The sequence below is a fragment of the Aspergillus flavus genome, chromosome 4, assembly GCF_009017415.1.
Source record: "Aspergillus flavus chromosome 4, complete sequence".
NCBI classification, from domain to species: Eukaryota; Fungi; Ascomycota; class Eurotiomycetes; order Eurotiales; family Aspergillaceae; genus Aspergillus; species Aspergillus flavus.
The window spans coordinates 2,482,583-2,495,092 of NC_092405.1; the positions used below are offsets into that span (position 1 = coordinate 2,482,583).

A 12,510-nucleotide genomic window follows, 5' to 3' on the forward strand; every position below is an offset into this window, starting at 1 on the left:
CCTGCCGTGCCGTCTGTCCCCCGCAAGCCAATTCTCTTCGTGCAGGTACGAGTAGCAGTAAGAGCGACAGGATCAATCAAGATCATAGAACGCCATGACGTGTTGGCCGCCGCTGCGATCCTTGCCCTTGCCCTTCTTCCGTTTTCTCTTCGCTTCGTCGGCCCGCCGACGTTCTCCATCGCTATCGTCCGAGTCATCATTATCGTCGTCGTCGCTGTCTTCATCACTGTCTCCAAGCATGTGCTTTTCACCAGCGCTAGCGCCATTTGCCCCAGATCCGACTGCTTCATGCCAAACCTTGACCACCTGTCCACCACCACTGACCATACGTCCTTCCACATCAAATCCTAGACCGACAACTCCCTCCGTTTCATCGTGCGTGACCTCTGACACAACTTTGTTGGGGCCAATCCTGACGAACTTAACACCACCACTTCCGAGACCAACCGCGACCATCTTGCCCCTTCCGAGCTCATCAGGAACCATCGCGAGGGTTTCGAGAGACTCTCCTTCACCGCCGCTTCGCTGGACGTAGATGCGCTCGTCTTGATCGTCCCATGCACCCTTTTCCCAAAGGGTCAGGACCCCACTGGAGCCACCCACAATCACTTTCTCGCCGCGGCTTGTCCCGGTCGTGGCCAAGCCACCGACATACACGGAGCTGATCAATTCTTCTTCCTGGTCCTCACTGCGCACCATTACCCCGCGTCGTAGATCCGTCACGGCCAACGTAGTACCACCAGTTGATACCCATTGTTTGCTAAATCCCGAGGTACTAGTATCCGATGCAGGCAATGGGGTGATAGACGAGATGTAATCATCGTGAGGATGGTGTGACTGTTGTGGCCGGGCCGAGACGCGGGAAAACGGAAGGCGAAGGTCGTAGAGGTGTAGTGCGCTCGAGTCAGTAGCGAGAAGGAGGGTTTGGGGGGAAAGCGCATGAATGACGGTTGGGGCATCAACGGAGCTGCAGAACAAAAACAAATCAATAGAAGTCCTCCACTCGCCGATTGCCCCACGAAACTATATATATATTTAACAGCCATTATAGGACTCACCCATCTTTCTCCGGGGGAATTGCAATCTTGTTTTCTACCACACCGGTCTCTGCCTTTGCAGCTTTAACCAACCCATCTGTTCCAGCGGAGTACAACGATTCACCGTCAATTCCAAATGTTAAGCACCGACAACTGCCCTTATGTCTTCTCGTCCTCCACATCGTATCAATATGTCCTCGACCATTTCGCGATGAGGAAGTCGACGCCTGATCGTCGTCACTGTCCACTTCATCTGACGGAAGACGGAAGGTTTCAACATGACCGGAGGCAAGCCCAACGGAGACAATTGGCTCCTTAGGGTGTATAGCCTGGGCGAATAGATCCGCAGAAAGCGGTAATGTGCAGACTGTGTCAAACATGGCGATTCAATGAGGAAATAAGTGGTCACCAATTTTCCCTTTTTTTTCCCTTCGGAGCTCTTGGATAAAGCTCGGATCGATCTCCCGCTGGAGAAAGTGCGGGCCGATGAATCTTCCGCAGGCGGTTCCACTTGTTAATTATATATTTCAAATGTAACCACGTTCCCGATCGACCATCTACCACTCCAAATACTGCTGCTACTTATTATGATTGGCGCTACAATGTTTCTAGCAATCTGAATAACAAATGTGGAATGAAAGACTCTGTCTCGTCAATTTGTCCTAATTGAATACAGACGAAGAAAAGAACGCGAACCACAGAGAATGTCACAACAAATTCAAATCCGGTCGAACCCCCTGATTTTGCTCGGCAGAACCAAGGTAAAGAGAAATGAAAGCAAAGAGCAAAGTATAGACACATCTGTCCTTGTTAGGCCTCTATCCAGCACATCTTTTTCCCATGCTATGTACATGTTCTCGCTCAATGTTGCCGATGCCAAACCCAATAGGGCTAGCCTTGACTGCCCATAAATTCTGGCACTTAAGCTGGAGCGTCGAAAGTAGAGCCGATCGGTCCATACTTGATGTTAGAGTAGGTCACCGTGGCACTGCCGCTCTGCGACTCAACCTTCTCAGGGTCACCGGCGTGTGGCTCGCAGGTGCCACGAGCGACACCGGGGGCGGTTGCGTCAGCGTCTTCTGGGTAGCTGCTGTCCAGCCACATCATGCTGGAATGGTGGTCATCCCATATACTGAGGGTCAGAACCATGGAGGACAAGGCGTTGCCCATACCCTGGAGTCCCCCGTGCTGCGCGAAGATGTCGTCATCGCCGAATGCCTTCTTCTGGGCAGTGCAGAAGTCGGCGGTGATCGAGTTACCAGTGACACCGTCAACGTTCGATGCGGCATTGGCGATGACTTTACCGCCCTGCACGTAGAAGCGCTTGATCTCCGACAAGGCCCCAGAGTCGGTGCCATCAGCAGTAATGAATTGGGTTACCACCGTAACTGGGGAGGAAGAGTCAACCAGCTTGCTGGGGCCATAGAAAGACTCATTGCCCATGCGGTAAGCGTTGAAGTCACAACCATCAGGGTCGCAAGTTCCTGCATAACGTTCGCTGGAGTAAGTTCCTCCACAAGTATCGCCCTCACACATGGTCTGAGCGGTATCATCGCAAGGATGGGGTGTGTAGGCCGTAGAGATGCTGTTGGCTTCCCAGATATCCATCTCGGGGCAGCAGGAACCGTGGCCACCAACACCGGCATTCTTGTCGCTGTCGGAAGGCTCCCAACCTTCTACGTTGGCCTGATATCTAATGTTACTATCTTTGGTCGAAAATATTAAGGCGGACTTCTTACCTGGCCGTTAATAAACTTCAAGTCTCGCGGGCATTGTGAATCACAGTAGCCAGTTCCATACTTGGCACCAGCCTTGTTGGTTGAGTACTTCGCGACACCACCGTCGGCATCCATAGAGACGAAGTAAACGGCACCGTTCAAGCCACAAGGAAGCTTAGAAGCGTCAACATCAAAAGTGAACTCGTTGTTCAAGAGATTGAATGTCTGGTATGACTCGTCGTCGTCTGCCATCAGGTACAGGCGAGAGCCGATATTGGCACCAGTGACAAACTGGAGGGTCAGGGCATCGCCGCTGGTGGTAACACCGTAAGTCCCTTCGTAATCAGCTCCATCCAGAGCGCAGTTCGAAGCACAGGATTCGTTATCAGGGCAGAGGGTGGCATCCCACTTCAAGTTGATTCAGTCAGTCAGGTGTACATGTTCTTTGGATAGATGCGTGGATGAAAACTTACAGTGTTGCCAGTGTAACAGTTAGTGGAGCCATCAACGGAGTGCAACCAACGCCAGTTGGAATCAAGCACAACAGAGCCTTTCTGCTCGGTGCAAGTGCCACCAGCAGCACACTTTTGCCAGGTCAAGGAAGGGTGGGTTTCCGCCGTCAAAGTTCCAGCCTGCTGGGCCTGGACGGCAGTCCAAAAGGCGGAGAAGAGAAGTGCACGTTGATGCATTGCGAATGCTCTATAGAAAGAGAGAATAGATTGAACTGATTGCTATTGTTGCCTGTCCTGCGATGATATTCTGACCTTGAGTAGGAGGCGTCCGGTCTTTATATAACCTGTCTGCCTTCGGAATTACGAGAGAAACACCCCGGTGTTCATTTCGGAAAAATTCCTGTACGAAGCCCTATCCATACCAGCCGGTGCAACGGACCGCGAAGCCGCTGAAATGACCGTTTCATAGAGATTGAGGAAGCCATACAGGAACCGCCGGGATCACATGAGCATAATGCTGTTGAGGTATAGCCAAGAGTGGATCCTAGAGCGTTCATGACATATGCGTAGTGAAAACTTGAGGAGTGTTGGCGCATAAGGGCTGCAGTTGGTCCGAGATGGTAACGGAGTATGCTCCGAAATAATGCATTAAGCGCTATCCTCAACAGCTCCGGTTAGAGAATTACAGGAAGGGGGAAGAACCATGGCCCTTGCTAATTTCGAAGACTGTCAGCAGGGTGAGGAGATATGCTACATGCTTGTTGGGTCGGCCTTCCGATCGAAAGAGACTAACAAGGACTATACACGGAGGTATATTCTACTACCAAAAGCTCGAGTTGATCAGGAGCCCAGTGAGGACGTATGAAACTGGTGCCATATTCCAAACAGACGTCCTGCTCGGGTGAATGTCTTCTTCACGACTTGTCGCCCCGGCTTGTCCGGCCAATTCTTCCATTGCCGGAGACTAGGCATTTGTGGCAATCTCAACCCGGGTGTAGTACACAGATCGAATCTTAGTTCTAGTCCTTGTTTGGGAAGTCGATCGGCAAGACGAAACTCCCTATAGCTGTGGGTAAGGACGAGGTGGTATGATGTGTACTGATTGGTCGCGATGCAGATTCTGAAGCATTGAGCGTTTAGATGAAGGAATGGCCCATCATTAAAACGCTCTGGATAAACCCTGCCGATCGTCGGAATGCGGGGGAGAAGATCCATCAATGAAATCAAGCCTCGCGGCGCCCTTGACCTGTCGGCACTGTTGTTCGTGGAATTGTGGCTGCCAGATGGCGCCCGGGAACTTGGCATATCGTGGCTAATGTAACCGTTCACTCTATTCCAACCAATATCAAACCCTTCCGGCCATTTACGGTTTCGGCTCTGAGCGCTTCTGCTATTCTTCGACCAAGGCACAGTTGCAGAGTCTGGGTCTGGGAACAGCAGCCCTCCGTGCCGTTCTTGTAACTAGAACCTCTTGTGGTGCATAAGTCATATGCAGCTAGGATCTTCGGGAATTATCCGCGACAGTTATCCCTGTAGAAACCCATCCTCAGAGCAGTACGATTGTCTGACGCCCTCCTTCACACCCGGACATCTTTCGATACAGCTGATAGGATGTGGGGCTGGTACCTTGCAGATCGTTTCCCTATTAAATCCATACCTTTGCCTGATATCCTTCGGCAGCTGTCATATTAGAAGACTTCATATTTAGCCGGTATTCTGGCCCCAAATTGACCAGACGGAACTTTCGTCCGTATCACTCTGGTGACCACTAACTTGGTCATGGCCACCATCCTGTCGCTTCGACGGAGGAGAGAAGAAAATTGAAGGACCCTTGGTTGGGCTATTGTAGTTTCATTGTTGCTACTTTGATTCGAGATGCCCTGTTTCGGGGTATAATGGTCGAACTTGTCCACTCGCCTGGTTCTTTTCGCTCTACGTCTGCGAATGGGCTTCAGCTCCTGCGGGCATTCCACTTGATTATCCCCTTCGAGTAGCCTGGCATCCTTCTGTCCGATCACCTGTATATCTCTAACAGGACCCCGGTAGTATATATTTGGAACCGCATAAGGCACAAGTCTAGCCTCTAGATTGTCAAGGAAGGTAGCCCGTGGAATGCTATGGTAGTGTTCTGCACAAGGCTGGTTTTTGTTCCTAGTATGTAAATGTAAACATGAGTGATAAAACGAGGGAGCCTCAGGCCGACGAACCTCGGCTTAACGGCAGCCCCACTGGATATCAATAATCAGACCCGAAAAGGAAAGATGCAGCCGAGACGGACCGTCGGCACTTCTCTTCATTCTTCCTTCACTTCCACCTACAGTCTTTCTTACTGCATTCATTTGTTGAGCACAGATTGATTTCTCTATTGGTTGATATCATAGACCGAAATTAGAAAATACACTTAGACATAGAGGGTAAAAGGAACCTTGCTTGCATCATGGCATGGTATAGCCAGACTGTTGACATTCTTCGCGATTCGGTTGCGAACCACCACGCCCAACTTCCCGTGCTCGCTGCGACAGGGGCGGCCTCGTTGACTGTGGGGCTCCTCTTGCGCTCGCTTCTCACCGATAAGCATCCGCAAGGTTCTGTACTCCATTGCCCCCGAGCTATAGTCTCGTCCTCCGCGTCAGAGGCAGAGAACGGTGAAATTCCTCTCCCAAACGATGTGCTCCCGGGGGCTCGTGATGTGCCGACTCCGTATGGATCGATGCGAGTATATGAATGGGGTCCAGTAGATGGACCGAAGGTCTTGTTCGTCCATGGTATCACCACGCCGTGTATTGCCCTCGGTGGAGTGGCGCATGCACTGGCAGATCAAGGATGTCGAGTTATGCTATTCGACTTGTAAGTAGCCTATCGGTCATAGCTCTGTCTGGACCTTGAAAGAAAGTTTTCCTTTGCTTCCTTTTCTTATCTAATACATGGCGACCAGGTTTGGAAGAGGGTACTCGGATTGCCCGTCCGATCTCCCTCAGGACGATCGACTCTTTGCGACCCAAATATTGCTTGCTTTGAGCACATCTTCAGTGTCGTGGACCGGAGCTGGTAGTGGTAAATTTAGCCTAGTTGGCTACTCATTAGGAGGAGGGATAGCAGCATCTTTTGCGTCGTTCTTTCCCCAGCTACTCTCTTCGCTGGTGTTGCTTGCCCCGGCGGGCTTGATACGTGACTCTCAGATCAGCTTTCAGTCACGGCTCCTTTATTCCCGCGGCCTCATTCCAGAACGTGTCTTGGGTTTCCTTGTCGGCCGTCGTCTCCGTGCGGGCCCACTAACCACGCCGAAACCCAAATCTCAAAAGATTAACGCCGCGGATGCATTGACCGAGGAACTTCCCTCGCAAGGAGGCGCCAACACTCAACTGTTGTCTCGAGCGTACCCGCATGTTACTGTGCCCGGAGCTGTTAAATGGCAAGTTAACTGTCACGCTGGCTTCGTTCATGCTTTCATGTCCAGCATGCAACACGGGCCGATCTTGCAGCAGCGCCAACGGGAATCATGGGAGCGCCTGGGTGAATATCTATCTGCGCAAAGCAAACTGTCGCCTGAAGAACAGCAGGATAACGGTCTCCCCAGTGACAAAGTAATTATTATGTGTGGCGAACATGACTCGGTTATTGTCAAGGACGAACTCGTCCCAGATGCTACTTCTGCTCTTCAGGGAAACGTGGAATTCAGATACTTTAATGCGGGACACGAGTTCCCCAGTACAAAATATGATGACGTCGCACGCGCCTTATTGGAAGTGTTACATTGAGAACTGTCTAACAGCTGGACTATATGACAGGAAAAACCCGTTCTTCCTCATCGAACTGAAGGACCTGTCGTTTGTCCCGGGTATGTGCCCTTTGTATCTTTCTGGGCGTCGGGCTGTGCTGTGATTGTCCAACCTAATAGACTTGTACATATGATGCCCTTTTGTGGCCGCTTTAGACCTCCATTTTTTGGTTATGCTTGGAATACAGAGTAGAGTTCCGTGTTCATTTTTTCAGGATTTCGTCTGTAGCGTCGAGTTGACTTGAGAGTCGTGATACATGATCAGACCGGTCTTGCATTCGCGCGCGAGCAAAGTAAGGTTCATCTGCAGCGGATGACTGGGAAAAACGATCGACCACGCAGTGGCTGCTTCCGTCCGGTACATGACTCAGATCTCCTGCACTGAGACCCTTGTTCATGCCGTTCGTAACTCTGCTAGGAACACAGAAAGTCAGGACGATGGCCACATAAATGGACAAGGAGTCTTACTTGGCGTGTTGTTTGCTTCCCGAAGGCATTGTTGGCATAACTTGAGCTCAGCCTATGGTACCGGCGTGTACTGAGATAACTGGACAGTTGTGCAACGGCGTGCCCAATCGACTATTGTACCGTTTCGAGAGAAGATTGTTCGGACGTATATATTGTTGATCGTCGCAATGGAGAGAAGTTCTGAGGGTGCAATCACGGATTTGAAGTGGTAGAAACTGCAGTCTTTCTATATATGTGGTTTGGTGGTGTTGCTAACCTTTGGGAATGTACTAGGGAAAAGCGTGGAAAGAGTGTAAGTTTATATACCTCCTCGAGGTATATATCGCGCAATTGCTTAAAAGGGGAGCCCGATGTTTGTGATACGAGAATTGAAAGAAGAAGCCTCTACGATAGCTTAGCTCGGAATCGACGAAAATGAGTCGATTGCGGGAGAGTGACGCAGAGATGGGGATCTTCGGCTTGACTGCATTTTTGGGCATCGTTTCTCTAACCGTTCACTTGGAATAGTCCCGCTGATTATCTTCATTTACTTTGAGCGGAGAACCAAGCCTGTTTAGGTCCGCCACATGGTGAGATGGGGCTCTGCCCTGCATATGCTTTAGCAAGTCCACTTTCGAGAGACCCACCAAGACATTGCCATGGCGGAAACTACAAAATTAGTTTCACGGGCTCTAGACCCAGAAGAGGCTGGTTTGCCGATGATCATTTGGGAGGGGGAGGGGAGTAGAAACTGGGATATGAGGTCAGACTGGTGTCAGGTTAGATCCGGAATGGACATTCTGGGGAACCCATGACCGACAGGTAATAGGTGTCTCGGCCGCGGAGGAAGCGTTATCCTCCATCCTTTCGGTATGCAATTCGGGGTCCATGATGGCTAAGCGAACTATGGGGTAAGGAAGGTCTTCAGGATGAACGCCGAAGTGTCGTCACCGGATGGGTGAACTGCGAAAGAAGGGGCACAACGCTGAAACACCGACATCAGATCAGGACTCGGCAATCAAGATGGAAAGCTTCCGTCACGAGTCTAGACCGAGATCAGAACCTGGTCACGTACGAAGGGAAGGGGGTCAGCAACGAACCGTTTGAAGCTTGGACTAAGATCGAACGGACGTGGGCCAAACGTGGTTGATTGCTCCAGAGGACTGGTCATGGACATGCACTGCCACAGCTGATACCTGTCGGTCTCTGTGCCCACTTAGTGCACTGAATCCTTTGATGCTGTTTCGGGTGAGGATCGCCAAGGACACGCTTCCAACGTGCCGATGCTTTTCCGACTTGAACATACATTGGCAATAATGCGCAGACAGCGTTACTCGCAGACCGTTATGGCTCCGCTACGGAAATTCCCTTATGCAGTACGCAGTAGGTCTATCTATCTTAATCACTCTCGAAGAATGCGCGAGTCCCATGCCAAGGAACACTTTTTCCATTTGCGAGATTGCGACCGCAAATGTCAGGATACTCGACTTCCTCACTGTGCAAGGGTCATTGCCCTTTTTTTTGCCCTTTTTAATTTGTTTTTCTTTTGATTTTCTCTTTTCCTCGTTTCCATCTGATTGCTTCCCTCCTTCTGAAAAAGGCTAAGTCATGAACATGGGATAAGATATCGATCACCCGTTTAATCGTACATCTCTCACATATTTTGGTTGTCAGACCTTGTTCTGCTTAGTTGACGACGTGATTTGAGCAATGGTCCTTTAATCAAACGACGAGCCTTCTAATTGCTGGAAAGACTTCTAAGTTACGCCTCGTTCGCGTTGCGGGTTTGCCTGCAGAAGTCGGGAGCTCTACACGTCGAAAGGGGCGTTTCTCATGCCGGGGTAACCGAAATTGAGATGGTCCTGAAAAAGCAAATCTGTGATTTTTTTTTTTCCTTCCAAATTTGGTACCAACTACGAGGGGATGCTCAGTAAGTATGCCATTAGTATGGGACTTCTTAGCGGGCAATCGATAGATGATCCGCGGAGCTAACCTACTAGCCTACCCCTTAGCATAAATGGCTTACCACAAAGTCGGGTACGTGATCTCGCTCTGATCACGTAGCCGAAAACATCCTGGGCCAAGACACAAGCGCAGCATACGAAAAGGGGTACATTGATCCGACTCGCTTGGTCTTTTGCTAAGCGATTACCCCCCATAGTTCAATCTAATGCATGTGTCATACCATGCCATGTTTGTGCGCCGGGTAGAAAAGGTTCGTGGCAGTGTTTTAGCCTCCCTGAACGAAGAAAGGTGCTTTTCGCGAGGGAAGGACGCGTTCAGGCATCTTGTTTCCTAAAATAAATACTCACTTCTGAGATGGGATTGGTTGGATATGTTAGGGGGTCCCTGGCCAGTGATATCAATTATTTTAATTGTTATCGACACGGGCGTGCATAGTCCCGCGTTCCAACATGCAAGGTACGCGCTTGGCCCGAGCTGCGCCAATCCAGCAACCTTATCTTCCCCAGTTGAGCATGAGCTGGTGTTGCCTGCAATGATCAATCAGGTCCCGCAAGGCTCTGTCCAGGAACTCGATCTGCAACCCTGCATAAGCGTTCGCTTTGTTATGTACGTACGGTGTAGCCGCTGGTATGGAGTTGAAGGGAGCGCCTGCAGGTCCGATCACGGATCTGATAGATCTCGTTGCAGCAACCGAATAGCCATTACATGCAATTCTTTGCTTCAACAGATGTCTGCACATCTTTCTTTTCTGACGACCAAGTACGCCATGCCGCGTGGTATCCCTGGCCAAGAACTCAAGAGCACAACGTCTCGAACCGAGCCGAGTTATGGCGGCTGCAAGTATTCCGAGTTTAAACATGATTCACGGAAGCAAGGGATAAACCGTCAGCTCCGCTGTCACAAAATATGTCCGTTCAAAGCTACTCTCGTAGTATTCTTGCACTAATGAGGAGAATCTGGCGGCCGCAACCGAAAGGGAATGTATTGGGGCCGCTGATCTTGCCTGAGCGAGAGAAGCGATGTCGTTATGAAACAGCTTACTGAATTCCGGAGAATTAAGCTCCTTTTTTTTAAATTATTTTTTCTTCTCCCCTCTCTCGGGGCTTCCCGTTGGCGTTGCACACCGTTCCTTGTTCTCACCCCCTTTCTACAAAGGAGGGAAAAAGAGAAAAAAAAGGTTAGGGTGATAACCGATGATGAAACAGCCGCCAGATGTTTATTCAACTTGACGACAAGAGGCGCCTGTGAGGTGACGACAGCAGCTGATGAGGCCTTAATTTGGCGAGCATTTCACAAAATTAACCATCGGCAACTGCCGACAACTCCACTACCTTACTAGTGATCTGTTTATGATCGCTCACAGGGTTGCTAGTCTCACTCGGCGATTCGCATAGTCGGTCTCTCGGCATCCTAGCCAAGGGTTTTCCATGAATCGATCTTACCAAGCGCGGAAAGAGTAGATTCCGGTCAGCGGACGCAGGCACTTGAGGTACTTCCCAAAGAAAGGACTAGATGGTGCAAGTGGGACGTTGAAGTCTGCAAGGAAAAGGGCTACGAGTCACTATATGCGCATCTCTCACGCGGTCACACCGGACCGGTGGCATACGCTATGCTACATCATGTTGTCTATTGGTAGGTTTGAGCAGCTAGATTTCGCGTGTCCATCGCACTCGGCCTAGCCTTACTTTTAGCTTGTTTTCTTTTCTTTTCTTTTCTTTTTTTTTTTTTTCCCCCTTTCTCCCCCCTCCCTTGTTTATCTTTCGCTAATGCATGTCTAAAAACGATCTTATGACCCAGCCTTAGATGTTCTAGTCTGGTATGCAACACACTCACGGCTCTACAAGGCAGAGATAGGGCAATCTCTCTTGATGTCATATGCCTTTGCTAGCACCCTTGGAAGGGATGAGAGACGAGGGTGGTGCTCACCGAGGCCATGAAACAAATGGAAATGCCCTCGTGGAAGCACGAATCCAGACTAGGCAGCGTTTATCCTTCCAATGTCCGTTTTTAGTATACGAGACGACAGCCATATCCAATGACGAGAGTCCACCCCACGTTTCACACCCCATGCTCCAGTGGGCCTGCGCCACTAATTTAAGTCGCTGGCATTGGAATCTTGTTAACTTTATTCACCAGCGGCCCAACGCATATGGGGACCAATGATGGCACAAAGTGATTGGGGATGAGTAGATGACCATGCGAAACCTTTCACACCTTTCCTAGTTGCACCTGGCGGAAAACCGGAAAGCCCTTGTCGGACTCGGCCAAGGATGCAGTCATGTAGCCAAACTCATCTTGTGCTACCCTCGCACATGATAGGAATAGGTCCAGAATTAGTGACTGTGATTTTAGCAAACGTCTGGAGCTGTTGATGCGGCACGTTGCACAATTAGCACATTCTTGAGCAAAATTGATACCCGCTGCTACCGCCATAGCCAACTGGCTTTGCAATTGCTTCTCTAAGGTCAGACGGCCTTCTTGCATACCAGGTGCAGGGGTTTTACTTCTTCACATTGGTAGACAAAAATAGGCTGGTCATGTTCGAGTGAGGCTTGGCCGCCGTCTGTTGGGTTCTCTCTGTGGAAGACTGATATTTTTGAGTGGTAGGGAAGAGCTGCAAGCGAAACTCAAATCAATCACGATCTTGGTAGGTTTCCGGACGCTGAGCGGGAGAATGGCAAGGAACTTCCAATATCGTGTCACCTGCTCTTTGGGTGAAATTCATTACTTGTATAGAGAACTTAATGGGTACTCATAATGCTATTGCCAGAGCCTACTTGCTCAAGGGAAGAGAGTCCACTGTGTGCCTGCTAGATGGGAGAGCAACACCATGTGGCTTTCATGAAACCCTCGTTCATAGTGAGAGTACTTATAACATGCCAACAAAATATCCTTGCCTTCAACTTCGAGCATCTTGGAGTGAATGTGTATTCTATCATCAGTGAAGGAAATGCTAGTATCAACTAGAACGCGACCCGGTGCTTCAGTATTCTGGACCCTGGTAATGAGTCTGATGGAATAGGACAGATACGCAGGGAGATACACCGCTCCAATACTAGAGTACGAGGGATTTGCACTGGTGCTGATCATCTTATTGATGTGAAAGACTTGCC

General features: G+C 50.0%; 4 protein-coding genes across 4 annotated transcripts; 1 reads left to right on the top strand and 3 right to left on the bottom strand.

Moving 5' to 3' along the window:
* Positions 1 to 72: 72 nt before the first annotated feature.
* Positions 73 to 1,417, bottom strand: F9C07_4071 (WD40-repeat-containing domain protein; the record flags this gene model as incomplete). Its single annotated transcript, XM_041292011.1, has 2 exons — positions 73 to 967; positions 1,059 to 1,417. 2 exons carry the CDS (start codon positions 1,415 to 1,417, stop codon positions 73 to 75), a joined length of 1,254 nt encoding a protein of 417 aa, XP_041146330.1.
* A 541-nt stretch (positions 1,418 to 1,958) lies between these two features.
* On the bottom strand, positions 1,959 to 3,444 carry F9C07_4072 (1,4-beta-D-glucan cellobiohydrolase B; the record flags this gene model as incomplete). The annotated part of the gene is made up of 3 exons (XM_041285918.1): positions 1,959 to 2,723; positions 2,777 to 3,163; positions 3,229 to 3,444. The coding sequence occupies 3 exons, from the start codon at positions 3,442 to 3,444 to the stop codon at positions 1,959 to 1,961; spliced, it is 1,368 nt and encodes a 455-aa protein (XP_041146331.1).
* A 2,200-nt stretch (positions 3,445 to 5,644) lies between these two features.
* Positions 5,645 to 6,965, top strand: F9C07_4073 (putative alpha/beta hydrolase family protein; the record flags this gene model as incomplete). Its single annotated transcript, XM_041292022.1, has 2 exons — positions 5,645 to 6,054; positions 6,143 to 6,965. 2 exons carry the CDS (start codon positions 5,645 to 5,647, stop codon positions 6,963 to 6,965), a joined length of 1,233 nt encoding a protein of 410 aa, XP_041146332.1.
* A 4,640-nt stretch (positions 6,966 to 11,605) lies between these two features.
* F9C07_4074 (uncharacterized protein) lies at positions 11,606 to 11,881 on the bottom strand (the record flags this gene model as incomplete). The annotated part of the gene is made up of 1 exon (XM_071511169.1): positions 11,606 to 11,881. The coding sequence occupies one exon, from the start codon at positions 11,879 to 11,881 to the stop codon at positions 11,606 to 11,608; it is 276 nt and encodes a 91-aa protein (XP_071366479.1).
* Positions 11,882 to 12,510: the final 629 nt, after the last annotated feature.